The 15213-nt window shown below is 40.8% G+C and overlaps 1 protein-coding gene across 1 annotated transcript in view; it reads left to right on the top strand.

Annotated features, from left to right (window-relative positions):
• FRAS1 (Fraser syndrome 1) overlaps positions 1 to 15213 on the top strand; it is a 797189-nt gene that overhangs the window by 466744 nt on the left and 315232 nt on the right. Inside the window, exons 21-22 of the mRNA XM_006872899.1 lie at positions 6667 to 6819; positions 7035 to 7181. Coding sequence (XP_006872961.1) covers positions 6667 to 6819; positions 7035 to 7181 — 300 coding nt within the window. The remainder of the gene's footprint in view (positions 1 to 6666; positions 6820 to 7034; positions 7182 to 15213) is intronic.

Genomic DNA, 15213 nt, shown 5'->3' with positions numbered 1-15213 from the left:
TTCTCTTAACACAATTATAATTGTCTTTATTATTTGCTGAAGGACTGTAATGAGTGTCAGTTTGCCAGTTGGATATCATAAATTGTTCCTAATATTAACAAAAGCCTGTTTGCAAAGTTCAAATGTCCAACCATTTCAAGAAGTAGCATATGATCAAGAACATTGGTATTGAAGGAAGAAGTCCAAGCTGCACTGAAGGCATTGTCAAAAACCAAGGTTCCAGGAATTGGTGGGACACAAACTGAAATCTTTCACCAAACCCATGTGGCACTGGAGATGCACACTCATCTATGACAAGAAATTTAGAAGACAGCTATTTGGCCAATAGATAGTAAGAGATTCATTCCAAAGAGAGGTGATCCAATGAAATGTGGAAATCATTGGACAATATCATTAATATCGCAGCAAGATAATATTGCTGAAGATAATTCAAAAATGGTTGCAATAGTACATTGACAGGGAACTGCTAAAAATTCAAGCTAAATTCAGAACAGGACATGGAACTAGGGATATCACTGCTGACGTCAGATGGATATTGGCTGAAATCAGAGAATACCAGAAAGATGTTTACCTGTGCTTTATTGACTGTTTAAAGGCGTTCAACTGTGTAGATCTTGACAAATTATAGATAACATTGCAAAGAATGGGTATTCCAGAACACTTTATTGTGCTCATGAGGAACATTGTATATAGATGAAGAGACAGTTGTTAGAACAAAACAAGGAGATATTGAATAGTTTAAAATCAAGAAAGATGTGTGCCACCATTGTATCTTTTCACCATACTTGTTCAATCCATATGCTGAGCAAATGGTCCAAGAAGCTGGAGTATAAGAAGAAGAATGTAGCATCAGGACTGCAGGAAGACTCATTAGCAACCTAGAGTGTAAATGATACAGCCTTGCTTGCTGAAATCAGAGGACATAAAAACTTACTGATGAAGATCAAAGACTACAGCCTTCAAGATGGATTGCACCTCAATGTAAAGTAAACAAAAATCCACACAACTTGGCTCTCTGCTCCTCTTCGTTCAACAGGCAGCCGCAGTTTCTGTTGCAGTACCAGCCGCATCCCTGAGACAGGATGGTGAAGGTCAGAGTCAATGGATTTGGCTGTATTGAGCTGCTGTTAACTCTGGCAAAGTGGAGGTTGTTGCCATCAACAACCCCTTCATTGACCTCAACTTCATGATCTACATGTTCCAGTATGATTCCATCCATGACAACTTCAATGACACTGTCAAGGCAGAGAATGGGAAACTTATCATCAATGGGAAGCCCATCTCTATCTTCCAGGAGTGAGATCCCACCAACATCAAGTGGGGTGATGCTGGTGCTGAATATGTTGTAGATTCCACCGGTGTCTTTACAACCTTGGAGAAGGCTGGGGTTCACCTGAAGGGTGGTGCCAAAAGGGTAATCATCTCTGCCCCTTCTGCTGATGCCCCCATGTTTGTGATGGGTATGAACCACGAGAAGTATGACAACTCCCTCAAGATTGTCAGCAATGCCTCCTACACCACCAACTGTTTGGCCCCCCTGGCCATAATAACTTTGGTATTGTGGAGGGACTCATGACCACAGTCCATGCCATCACTGCCACCCAGAAGACTGTGGATGGCCCCTCTGGGAAACTATAGCATGATGGCCATGGGGCTGCCCAGAGCATCATCCCTGCATCTACTGGTGCTTCCAAGGCTGTGGGCAAGGTCATCCCAGAACTGAATGGAAAACTCAATGGCATGGCCTTCCGTGTCCCCACTCCTAAGTGTCTGTCATGGACCAGACCTGCTGCCTGGAGAAAGCTGCCAAATACAGTGACATCAAGTAGGTGATGAGGCAGGCATCAGATGGACCCCTAAAAGGCATCCTGGGTTACACTAAAGACCAGGTTGTCTCCTGTGACTTTAACAGTGACACCCACTCTTCCACCTTTGATGCTGGGGCTGGCATTGCCCTCAACAACCACTTTGTCAAAACTCATTTCCTGGTATGACATTGAATTCAGCTACAGAAACAGGGTGGTGGATCTTATGGTCCACATGACCTCCAAGGAATAAGAGCCCCCTAGACCACCAGCCCCAGCAACAGCACTAGAGGAAGAGAGAGGCCCTCAGCTGCTGGGAGTCCTTACCCCAACTCTACTCCCCTACACACTAAGAAGCTCCCATCCTCAGTTTCCATCCAGACCCCCTGGAGAAGGGGAGGGACTTATAGAGCCCAGTCTTGTCACATACCATGAATAAAGTACACTATCCAGCCCCAAAAATCCACACAACTGGATAAATACATAGCATCATGATTAAGATTGAAGTTCTCAAAGACATCCTTTTTCTTGGATTCACTATCAACCCTCATGGAAGCAGCAGTTAAGAAATTGGATGGTGTATTGCATTAGGTAAATGTGCTGCACAAGACCTCTTTAAAATGTTCAAGAGCAAAGAAGTCAGCTTGAGGAGTAAGATGTAGCTGACCAAAGCCATGGTATTTTCAGTTGCTTCATATGCATGTGAAAATTGGACAATGAATAAGGCAGGCTGTAGAATTGATATGTTTGAATTATGGTGTTAGGAAAGAACATTGAAAATACTATGGGCTGCCTGAAGAATGAACAAATCTGTGTTGAAAGAAGTACAGCTAGAATACACCTTCGAAACAAGGATGGCGAGACTTGGTCTCTTGTACTTTGGACATACTATCAGGAGGGACCAATCCCTGGAGAAGGACATCATGCTTGGTTAAAATGGAGGGTCAGGGAAAAAGAGGAAGACCCCCCAACAAGATGGATTGACACTCTGGTAGCAGCAATGGGCTCAAACATAACAATTGGGAGGATGGAGCAAGACTGGCCATTGTTTTGTTCTATTGTACATAAAGTCACTATGAGTCAGAACCTACTTGAAGGCACCTAACAACAACAGCTCTTGGTGTGGCAGAGTAGGATCATCACTGGATTGTGAACCACGAGGTCGGCAGTTCAAACATACCAGCTGCTCCTCGGAAACCCTATACATGGTCACTATGAGTCAAAACCAACTTGATTGTACTTAACAACAACAAAACACCAATAGCAATAATAGAGAAGGGTTGGGGCTATTAGTTTGCCTGATGGTAGAAGAGTTCACATTTTTTAGAGGACTTTTGGCTCAACTCCACTGGTGACTGTAAACCAGACTTCAAATTGGTTCACCTACCAAAGCCCATTGGGTTCTTAGTTTTCATCTCAAGAGAAATGAGAATTTGTCTTTCTACCCAAGATACTGAGTCCTGGTGTGGCACCATAGCCTAAGCACTGGCTCTCAAGGTCAGTTTGAACCACAAGGTCAGTGGTTCAAACTCACCAGCCACTCCTTGAAACCTTATGTTGTTGTTGTTGTTGTTAAGTGTCATCGAGTCAATTCCGAGCCATAGAGACTCTGTATAGGGTTTCCAAGAAGAGGCTTGTAAGCTTGAATTGCCGACCTTGCAGTTAAAATGACTTTGCAGTCTGACACATTAGCCCACAGCGCTACACCAGGACTCCTATACAGGGTTGCTATGAGTCGGGACCAACTCAGTGGCAATTAACAACCACCACCCCAGGTACAGAGTCAGAATCTGCATATTAATAAAGCCCCTAGGTGATTCTCATAAATTCCTAGGTGATTCCTCTAAGTGAATTATTAGGTATATTTATGAATCACCTGTGGATCTAGAATTACCAGGGCTGAAGGCTACTTATCTTAATGTGTACATAAGAATCAACTGGGAATGTAATTAGAAGGTAGGTTTGGTTTGGTAAATCTGGGGTGGAAATGCCCATTTCTCAGTATGGGTTGGAACTGGAATGAACCATTGTGAACCCCTGTTGTAAAGTCCCTAGAAAGGTTTGTCATGCACATGCGTGAGTTCTAGTCTTGAGTGTGAGATCTGCTTCTTGTATAGAGAATGCCTTACAGATGATCAGTTAAGAAAGCATATCACTGAGGGTAGATTTAGCCCTGTTTTAATAGATTTCAGAGGGCAGACAATTCATTTTGTTGACATGGATTTTTCTTTTTAGTGAAAGCATTGCTAGAAATTTAAGTCTCTATAAGGCCCTGAAAGGAGCTCTGGTAGTGTAGTGGTTATGAATCGGGCTGTAAACCTTAAGGTAAGCAGTTCGAAACTACCAGTCACTCTGCAGGAGAAAGATGAGTCTTTCTGCTCCTGTAAAGACTTATAGCCTCGGAAACCCTGTACAGGGACGCTATGGGCCGGAACCGACTTGACGGTACTTAACAACAACAATAAGGCCTTGAGATGAAACAAGCATAGTTGATCCCTGAGTGTGGAATTACCAGTTGCTGTTGAATTGATTCCAACTCATGGCAGCCACGTGTGGTCAGAGGATAACTGCTCCCTAGGGTGTTCATTGACTGACGTTTTGAAAGTAGATCATCAGGTCTTTCTTCCAAGTCACCTCTGGGTAGACTCCAAACTCCAAACTTTTGGTTAGCAACTAAGTTCATTAACCATTTGCACTGTCCAGGAACGCTTTGGTGAAATATTGTTAGAAAGTATAAATTAGTGCTTTGAACCCTACAGAGGAAGATGGAAATGCTTTATAACCAGAACTCTTTCCTCTCTTTTCATAGGTCTTTGATCATTTTGGTGGATAATTTAGGACTATGGGTTCTTCTGTTCCTTCTTTGGGATATCCACTCAAAAGTTTTACTACCATCAAGTCCATTCTGAGTCATAACAGCCCTATCTATGGTGGTGGTGGTGGTAGTGTGCTGTGGAGTCGATTCCGACTCATATCGACCCTGTATGGGGTTTCCGAGGTTGTAAATCTTTATGGGAACAGAAAGCCTCATCTTTCTCCCATGGAACAGCTGGTAGTTTCGAACTGCTAACCTTGTGGTTAGCAGCCCAAATCATTACCACTACACTACCAGAGCTTTGTTAACAACCCTATGTTGTTGTTAAGTGTCATTGAGTTGATTCTGACCCATAGCAACCCTGTATAGGGTTTCCAAGGAGCTGCTGGTGAGCTTGAACCACCGATTGCAGTTCATACAACTTTGCAATCTGACACATTAGCCCACAGCGCCACACCAGGACTCTCTATGGGAGAGTAGAATTACTCCATAGGGTTTCTGAAACTGTAAATCTTTATGGGAGCACACAACCTCATCTTTCTCCCTGAGAGCAACAGACAGGTTTGAGCTGCCTACCTTGAAGTTAGCAGGCCAGTGTTTATCCCACTTGCACCAACACAACTCCTTTGGGATGGTAAGTGAAACTTGAAGAATAATTACAAATTGAAGGTAGACCAGAGGAAGTTTTTACCTATAGTAGCTTGAAGACTAAGGTGTGCCTGACCCAAGCCATGGTATTTTCAATAACCGCATATGTATGTGAAAGCTGGACAGTGAATAAGGAAGACCGTAGAAGAATTGATGCTTTTAAGTTATGGTGCTGGAGGAGAATATTGAAAGTGCCATGGGCTGCCAAAAGAACTAATAGATCTGTGTAGAAAGAAGTGCAGCCAGAGTGCTCTTTGGAGGTCAGGATGGCCAAACTTCGTCTCTCATACTTCGGACATATTGTCAGGAGGGATCAGGCACTGGAGAAGGAAATCATGTTTGGTAAGGTTGAGGGTCAGAGGGAAAGAGGAAGACCCCCAACGTGATGGATTGGTCAAGTGGCAGCATCAGTGGACTCAAGCGTGCCAACAATATTGAGGTTGGCCCAGGATCAGGCAGCATTTCATTGTGCTGTCCATAAGGTCGCTATGAGTCGGTACTGACTCGATGGCACCTAACAACAACAACAACAACAACAAGGAGCTGTATACCATTAAGCTCTTTAATTAAATAATAACTCTCTAAGTGCTTTTGAGTCTGTTCTGATTCATAGTGACCCTGTATAAGGTTCCTGAGGAGCAACTGGTGGGTTTGAACCACTTATACTGTGGTTCACAGTCCAATGCTGATCCTACAGCGCCACAACAGAAGTCCCATTATATGGGTAAGAGCAATAGTCAGCAATGGCCACAAAAGACAATTTGTTATATAGTTTTAATCCCAACTGGAACTACTGGGGTTCTGTGAACAATGTCTTGGGCCATGAAAGGGAGTTTCCAACTAACAATTCTTCTTGCTTCTAGTTTATCTCTAGTTAAGGACTTTAGTTTCCCACCAACTCAAAATAATTACCTGCTAACCTCAACTTCTCCCTACAAAAGGGCATTCGGACTTTGGAAAGCCAAATTTTCTGAGAAGGAGGCATGAGAAGGGTGCTGATCGGAACACAGGAGTGCTATGAGTAGGGCCTCCTTGTACAATGGCTCTGGCAGCTCTAAGAGGAAATGTTGGCAGTAGCATTTCTGTCACTCTGACACTTCTCTCTAGCCCTCTAGCAAGTATCTGTCAATACTGCTCTAGTGCTTGAAGGTTGTTCTTCTGGAAAGGGATGAAAGCTCAGTCCCTGTGCTGGGCCTGACCATTTGTTGAAAACCTCAAACACTCAATTTGTATAGGTCCCAAGTTTCTCCTTTACTGACATTTATTGCCTTTGGGCTACTTTGCGGCTGTCTGTGCAGCATTGTTGGTAATTGAAATCCCTTCTGCCCGTTGGTGTTGTGATTAGACTTGGTGCTCATGCGCGGTCACGTCTTCTGTGTGCTCTCCCGCCCTCTCCAGACTGTCATCCCCTGTGCCACCACTGTGTAGCTGATCTCCACCACACTGGAAGTGTGTGTCTGCAGTGCCAGAACACCCGATACCTGCTGCTGGAGGACCACTGTGTTTCTGACTGTCCTTCTGGATACTATGCAGAAAAAGGAGCTTGTAAAAGTAAGTGCTGGACACAGGAACTGCATGTATCTCGTGAGGGTCTCATTGGGGTTGTCATAGAGAAGGCTTGGCCTTCCCAAGAGGGAGAGAGGAGGCATACTATATATAAACTTCACCAGCAAATGCTCTGAGTGTTGAGGCGTTTATCAGTGGTATTTGGGATGCTGTGTGGGAGTCTGGCTTTACAAGCTTGTTTGTGTCTCTTCCCTCTGCAGGATGTCACCCTTCTTGCAGAACCTGCCAAGGTGGAGGACCCTTCTCCTGCTCCTCATGTGATACCAACCTTGTTCTGTCCCACACTGGCACCTGCACCACCACCTGCTTCCCTGGGCACTATCTGGATGACAACCATGTTTGTCAGTGTAAGTTGTTTTTGTTTGATTTTTCATTTGTTTGCTATGAACTTTCTTTCATTTTCTGATTTTCTAGGGCTATCGAAGGGAATGTGAAGTTCTTGCTTCCATTCTCTTACCTGGTAGCCTTTCATTTTTTATCAAAAGAAGAAAACTAATCTGTAAAGGCAATAATGGTCGATGTTCAACCATTTCAAGAGGTAGCAAATGGAAGAAATGAGAAGATACAAGAGCTGAACAGAAAATTTCAAAGGTCAGCACAAGAAAACAAAGTCAAAATTACAAAGAAATGTGCAAAGATCTGTAGTTAAAAAACCAAAAGGAAAGAACATGCTCTACATTTCTTCAGCTGAGGGAATTTAGGAAAAAACTCAAGCCTTGAGTTTAACTATAGAAGGATTCTCTGGAAAAATTATTGAATGATGCAGAAAGCATCAAAAAAAGATGGAAGGAGCAGAAAGCATCAAAAGAAGATGGACGGAATACACAGAGTCACTGTACCAAAAGAAAATGGTTCATGTTGAACCATTTCAAGAGGCAGCATATGGCCAAGAGCCAATAATACTCAAGGAAGAAGTCCAAGGTACATTGAAGGTGTTGGCAAAGAACAAGGCACTGGGAATTGATGAAATGAAAACTGAAGTCTTTCAACAAAGCGAGGCGGCACTGGAGGCATTCACTCATCTATGCCAAGAAATGTGAAAGACAACTATCTGGCCAACTGATTGGAAGAGATCCTCATTTGTGCCCATTCCAAAGAGAGGTGACCCAATGGAGCGGAAATCATTGGACAATACTTTTGATATCCTATGTGAGTAAAAGGAGCTCTGGTACTGTAGTGGTTACTAATCGGGCTGCTAACCTCAGGGTCAGCCGTTCGAAACTACTAGCTGTTCTGTGGGAGAAAGATGACGCTTTCTGCTCCCGTAAATATTTATAGCCTCGGAAACCCTGTATAGGGTCACTATGAGTCGGAACTGACTCCACGGCACATAACACCAACAACATGCGAGTAAAGTTTTACTAAAAGTAATACAGAAACAGCTATAATCATACATTGACAGAGAACTTCCAGAGGTTCAAGCTGGATTCAGAAGAGGACGTGGAACAAAGGATATCATTGCTGATCTCTGATGGATCTTGGCTGAAAGCAGAGAATATCAGAAAGATGTTTACCTATGCTTTATTAACTACGCAAAGGCTTTTGATTGTGTGGATCATGACAACCTATGGACAACATTGCAAAGTATGAGTATTCCAGAACACGTAATTGTGTTCATGAGGAGCCTGTACATGGAGCAAGAGGCGTTAGTTCAAACAGAACATGGGAACACTGAATGGTTTAAAATTAGGAAAGGTGTGTGACAGGATTGTATTCTTTCACCATACTTATTCAACCTGTATGCTGAGTAAATGATCCCACGAAGCTGGATTTTTGGTCATATAATATGCAGAAAAACTTGGCATGAGGACTGGAGGAAGATTCATCAATAACCTGCGATATGCAGATGATATAGCCTTGTTTGCTGAAAGTGAAGGAGACTTAAAATACTTACTGATGAAGATCAAAGACCATAACCTTTGGTATAGATTACATTTCAATGTAAAGAAAACAAAAATCCTTACACCTGGACCAATAAACTACATTCTTATCAGTGGAGAAAACATTGAAGTTGTCAAAGACTTCATTTTTCTTGGATCAACCATCAGTACTCATGGGAGCAGCAACCAGGAAATCAAATGACGTTTTGCATTAAGCAAATCTGATGCACAAGACCTTTTTAAAGTGTTAAAGATCAACGATGTCAGCTTGAGGACTAAGGTGCACCTGACCCAAGCCATGGTATTTTCAATAACCTCATATGCATGTGAAAATTGGACAGCGAATAAGGAAGACCGTAGAAGAACTGATGCTTTGGGGTTATAGTGTTGGAGGAGACTATTGAAAGTATTATGGGCTGCCAAAAGAAGCAACAGATCTGTGTTGGAAAAAGTGCAGCCCGAGTGCTCCTTGGAGGCTAGGATGGCCAAACTTCGTTTTCTCATACTTCAGACGTATTGTCAGGAGAGACCAGTCGCTGGAGAAGGATATCATGTTTGGTAAGGTGGAGGGTCAGAGAAGAAGAGGAAGACCCCCAGTGAGATGGATTGTGGCAGCATCATTGGGCTCAAGCGTGGCAACAATTATGAGGTTAGCCCACGACCAGCAATGTTTCGTTCTATTGTGCATAGGGTCACTATGAGTCGGTACCGATATGATGGCACCTAATAACAGCAACCAGTAAAGTAGTTGCCAACAAGCTGACTCTGACTGATGGCGATCCCACATTTGTTAGACCAGAACTAGGCTCCAAAAGGCTTATTTTTTCAGATGTAGGTTGCCAGGCCTTTCTTTGGAGGTGTCTCTGGTTAGATTCAAACTTCTGGCCTTTTGGTTACCAACCAAATATGTTAACTATCTGCAGTCTCTAGGGATTCCATGATGCCATTAGAAAATTCCAACTCCGATATCTGCCTAATTCAAGTGCTGGACTAGGGGTCTTCTCTGTGAATACCAGCGCTGTAGTCTTGGGAGGTCATTGAACCTCTCTAAGAAAAGGTATTGCTTGTTCTATTTCATCTTTAATTTTCTTTCAGAAATCCAGTTCCATGATCTATTCTCATACACAATCCATGATCTGAGTACTTCTCTGAATTTAATGGTTCATTGCAGTTTGACCTACTGCTGAGAACTTGCATTTCCTTCCCAGATATACTAAATTACAATCTACGTATTATTTATTTTTTTGTTTTAGTATCTACATATTATCAAACCCCTCAGGTGATCCTTGTAGATTTGTTAAAATATACATTGTGATTCAGTGTCTCTGGGATAGTGGTGTGCTGCTGTGGAGTTGGTTCCTACTCGTGGAGACCCTGCATAATGTTTCTGAGGCAGAAAGCCTCATCAGTTTCGAACTGCTGACTTGAGGTTAGCAGCCCTACCCATAACCACTATGCTACCAGAGCTTCTATATCTGGGGTGGAAATACAAATTTTCACGAGGAAGTTGAACCCGGATGAACCGGTTGCAGGCTCTGGTTTCAACAAATATTTGTTAATTGTTGATCATTGACTATCTGTAAGACTTCACTTGCTGCAGAGTTTCGGTTTCTGCCTAAAGAAGTTATTTTGTTTTGCATGAATTACTTCATAGATGTCTTACTTCTTAAATATGGATCAGAAGATGATTAATTACTGAGAGCTAGACACCAGCTAAGATTTAGAATAAATTAGGGAAAGGGCAAATATGGGTGGAAAAAATTAGGAAATGCTTCATGGATGAGGGAACATTTGTGATAGGCTGAGGAAGCTCGCTTTATTTCAATCACAAAAGTGTCATTCACCAAAAAAAAAAAAAAAACTTGTTATGATTTCTCCTTTTGAAAATGACAGCTAACAAATACAGAGCTGAGACTTCAATTTTATATTGTAGGAAGTACCATGTGGAAGGAATTTAGAGTAATCTTTAAGAGAGTAGTCTCCTTAAGTCAAGTGACTCACGTTCAAATATAATTACTGTTACCAGCTTTCGTGACCTGGAGCAAGTAAATGAATCTCTAGGTCTCTCTGTTTCTTTATCTGTAAAAGAGGGATTGTAATAGTACCTACCACCTAATGTTGTTACACTAGCAAAAAATAAGTTCTCAAAGTTCTCAATATAGATTAACCATCATCATCATCATCTGGAATTGAGGCAAAAAGAAACAATAAAAGATACTTATATTTTATAGGCAGGTAGATACTCCTTTTAGTTCATTGAGACATTGAAATGCTTATAGGGATTTACATTTGAATTGAACTTATATGGAACTCAGTGTTTTTCATCTTCTGCTAAGATACCAGAGATGAAACCTTTTCTAGGTCAATGGGAAGATTACTTTTGTAAGAAAAACTATGCTTGGTATATATCAACTGTCTGCCAGAATCTAGATTCTGTAATACAAGAGAAATGAATAAAATACTTGCATGTTCTATTCAAGAGCATGGGAGTGTTGGTGGAGAAATGGTGACTTAGATTTATGAAGCTCTTCCCAGCAGTAGAATCACAGTCATAAAAGTTGAAAAGGAAAAATAGCATCCCTGAGATGGAGTATAGGTGACAAAACTAAGCAACATTGAAATATTCGTCTTCTGGGAAGCCTTTGCCCGGGTGCAGGGTGACCTCTGCACAAATGCATTTGCTATGCTACCATGCAAATAGAATTTTATAGAATATTTCAGTTATGAATATTATATTGAATTAGGGATCTCCTACTTTTAGTCCTTTGTTAAAGTTTAGTTCTTTTTAAGTTTGAATATAGAGCACACTTAGGTTGGAATATTTGAATTTCTAGTATATAAAACATTTTTTGTGTGTGTTTTAAATCAACAATGCTCTTTTCTAAAAGTGATCGTTACAGGCCAGGGGTGGGGAACCTTTTTTTTTTTTAACCAAAATTTTGAACATCATTCGTGGGCCATACAAAATTACTAATTTAAAAATCAGCCTGCTATATTTGATCAAATACCCCTGATGTGATGGCTGGAACTACGGTTGCCTTGACAGGGCCAAACCAAATGATTTCACTGGTTTTATATGACCTGTGGGCTAGATGTTTCCCACCCGTTATAGACCATTTTGGTGGTGGTGGTTAAGTGCCGTGGAGTCAGTTCCATAGCGACCTGCGTAGGGTTTCTGAGGTTGTAAATGTTTACAGGGGCAGAAAGCCTCATCTTATCCCATGGAACAGCTGGTAGTTTCGAATTGCTGATCTTTAGGATAGCAGCTTGACTCGTAAACACTACGCTACCAGAACGCCTTACAGATTGTTATAGGCATGTCAATTATAGAAATTACATAGTAAAGGACTTTTGAAGATATGTGATCAGGCATTGATGGCCATACTTTGAAATAAATTTGTCTTCTTCTGAAAATATGCTGTTATTTTGAATTTTTCAGAGGAAATTTTGGTTATAGAAATTTCTAGCAATTATGTTTGAATCTCTAAATTGTAAGAATGACCAGTTGAGGAAAGAACTTTGAAAAAGAGATGATCTAAATACGATTCTCAATGCTTTAGAGGTGGACAGCTTTCCCAAGTTAACCTTGTACCTGATGCGGACTTCAAAAAGTTTGTGGAGTAACTGAGTTAAAAGATAAAAACAAAAATATACAAACTTTATTTTTCAACACAGCTCCATCAAGATCAAGACTCTTGTATGCAATGATACAAGTCATCTAGTCTGTCCCTAAAGAACTGAGGTCCTGGGAATCTAACCGCCTCAATACAATCTTTTATACATTATTAACTGAAGAATTAAAGAATTGTTAAGATTATGAAACCAAAAAGGAAGTCAAAAGGAGTCAAATCAGGACTGTAAGGTGGATGTCTAATGATTTCCCTTCAAAATTCTCACAAAATTGCCCTTGTTTGATGAGAGGAACATGCAAGATCATTGATTGTCATGAGGAGAAGGTCTCTTTGATGAAGTTCTCCTAGGAGTTTTTCTGCTAAAGCTTTGGCTATTTTCAAACACTATCATAATAAGCAGATATTGTCATTCTTCAGTCCTCCAAAATGTCAACAAACAAAATGTTTTGAGCATCTTCAAAAACTGTTGTCATGACCATTGCCCTTAACCAATCAGTTTTAGTTTTGACTGTACCATTTCCACCTCTTGATAGCCATTACTTTGATTGTGGTTTGTCTTCAGGATCATACTGGTAAAGGTATGTGTCATCACTTTTACAGTTCTTTAAAGAAGTGCTTCAAGATTTTGATCCTACTTGTTTGAAATTTCCATTGAAAGCTCTGCTTTTGTCTGTAGCTGAGCTGATTTAGGCACAACAGTTTTGACACCCATCAAGCAGAGAATTTGCTGAACTTTTTAATTTTTCTGTTAGAATTGTGTAAGAAGAACCAGTTGAGATGCCTACAATGTTGGCTATTGTTTTTGTGATTAATTCTAGGTTCCTTTAAATTAGGGCACCAACAAGATTGTTTCCTCACAAATTGATGTGAATTGTCTGCCTCTAGGGGTTTCATAAATGAGTTATTCATTTGTGAACATCTTTGGGGCATTGTCCCTGTAAACTGTTTGTAAAGCATCAGTGATTCCACCATTCTTCTACTCAACCATCACCATAAATTCTATGTTTGCTCTTGCTTCAGTTTAGCAGAGCTTATGTTGCTCAGCTAGGGACTCTCTTCAAATCTATCTTATCCTTCTTAGTGCCTCAAACTAGAACCTATTCAGGTTTGTGGTATAAAAAAGTTAGCACAAGTGTATTTTGGTGGGAAAAAAATTCAAATCCATGTGTAGTTTTATTCATAATACCCATTACATTTCCCATGAACTTTTGGAAAATTAGTCATACAAGGTTTCTTTCTTACTCTCTCACACACAGACCTCTACTTAGGAGAAAGGAAGCCAGTTCCTTTGTTGGAGATGGGCTGCAATTGTTTGCCAGTTCTTTCTGATCAACCCTATAACTTCCTACAGGAGCAGTATAGGATAACTTTTCTCCCTGGTTAACACCTTCAAATGTTTGAAATTAAATGTTATTTCCTACCTGAACTGCTCTGTTCCAGACAGAACTACAGCTAATGGATTATTTAAGCAGAAATAGATCATTTAAGCAGAAATTGATGATCTCTTTAGACCTACAATAGAGAACTAGTCTATTTCAGAGGAAGAGTGGATTTAGACCAATAGGTATTGGTCTCCTTCTGCTGTATGAACAATGATTAAAGTATATTCCTTCTGTCTTCATTGGTTTCAAGTCCACTCAACTCCCTTTACAGTGTCTTCTTGCCATTCTCCATACAGACAGTGATCTTAGAAAACGACACCTGGTACTTATGGTCACACCAACATACTTTGCAACAGGATTAATACTTTGAAAGATCTAAATACAAGAAGATGGAGAAAATGCTTCTCAACCCCATTTCTCTTGAGACAGAACCTGAGAACTCACTGGGCATTGGTATGTGGCGAACCACTGCCTGTGACACAGCCAGACATTTGCTGATGGTCTAGAGAGAAGTGAGGGGTTACATGATGGAGAGATAAGGGTGGAGATGGTACCATTGAGTTGATTCTGACTCATAACAACGCCATGTACAACAGAAGGAAACACTGCCCAGGGCTGTGCCATCCTCACACTGTTTCCTATGTTTGATTCCATTGTTGCCGCTACCGTGTCAGTCCTTCTCATTGAGGATGTCCCTCTTTGTTGCTGACCCTTTGTTGTTGCAAGTATGATGTCCTTCTCCAAGGACTGGTTCATCCTGGAGATAACAGGCCCTAAGTACGTGAGGCTTCATTTCACCATCCTCTCTTCTCAGGAGCATTCCTGCTATACTTTTTCCAAGACAAATTTGTTCATTTTTCTGGCAGTTCATGGTATGTTCAATATTTTTCACCAACACCCTAATTCATATGCATGTTGATCTCCAGTCTTTATTCATTGTTTAGCTTTTGCTTAAAATATTTCAATATCTCAAAATGAATCCATTTGTTTTGCAAGTCCGTGAAAGGACTGAGTTACATGCTGAGGTACTAAGGAGAAGTGAAAGACTGCATATAAAGATTCAAATGCATGGAGACAAGGGCCATGGAGGCTTGAAGAAGTAAACTACAAGAAACAGATACCATGACAGACAGGACACTGACCTGTCCCCCTAGACTTGGGACTTGACCTAATTCAATGTTAAGAAAGAAGGTATAGCTGGTATTTAGGCTATATGAAGTCTCTTCAATTTAAGATCGTACTAGTTTCTTTAAGTTAGTTTGTACATTTGGCTTTAGAACATAAATGCAGGAATTTACTCAGCGTTCTGCTTATTTTATTTGACTAGTTTTTTGTTTTGTTTTGTTTTGTTTTTATCATTTCTCCATTTATTGTGATGTTATTTGTTGTTCCAGTTATGAGGATTTCTGTTTTCTTTACACTGAGGGGCAACCCATACCGAAGGTTACGATCTTTCATCTTCCTTAATAAGTTTTTTTTTTTTTT

This window comes from Chrysochloris asiatica, unplaced genomic scaffold, assembly GCF_000296735.1.
Source record: "Chrysochloris asiatica unplaced genomic scaffold, ChrAsi1.0 scaffold00214, whole genome shotgun sequence".
NCBI classification, from domain to species: Eukaryota; Metazoa; Chordata; class Mammalia; order Afrosoricida; family Chrysochloridae; genus Chrysochloris; species Chrysochloris asiatica.
This window is presented reverse-complemented; position numbering and strand designations above follow the sequence as displayed.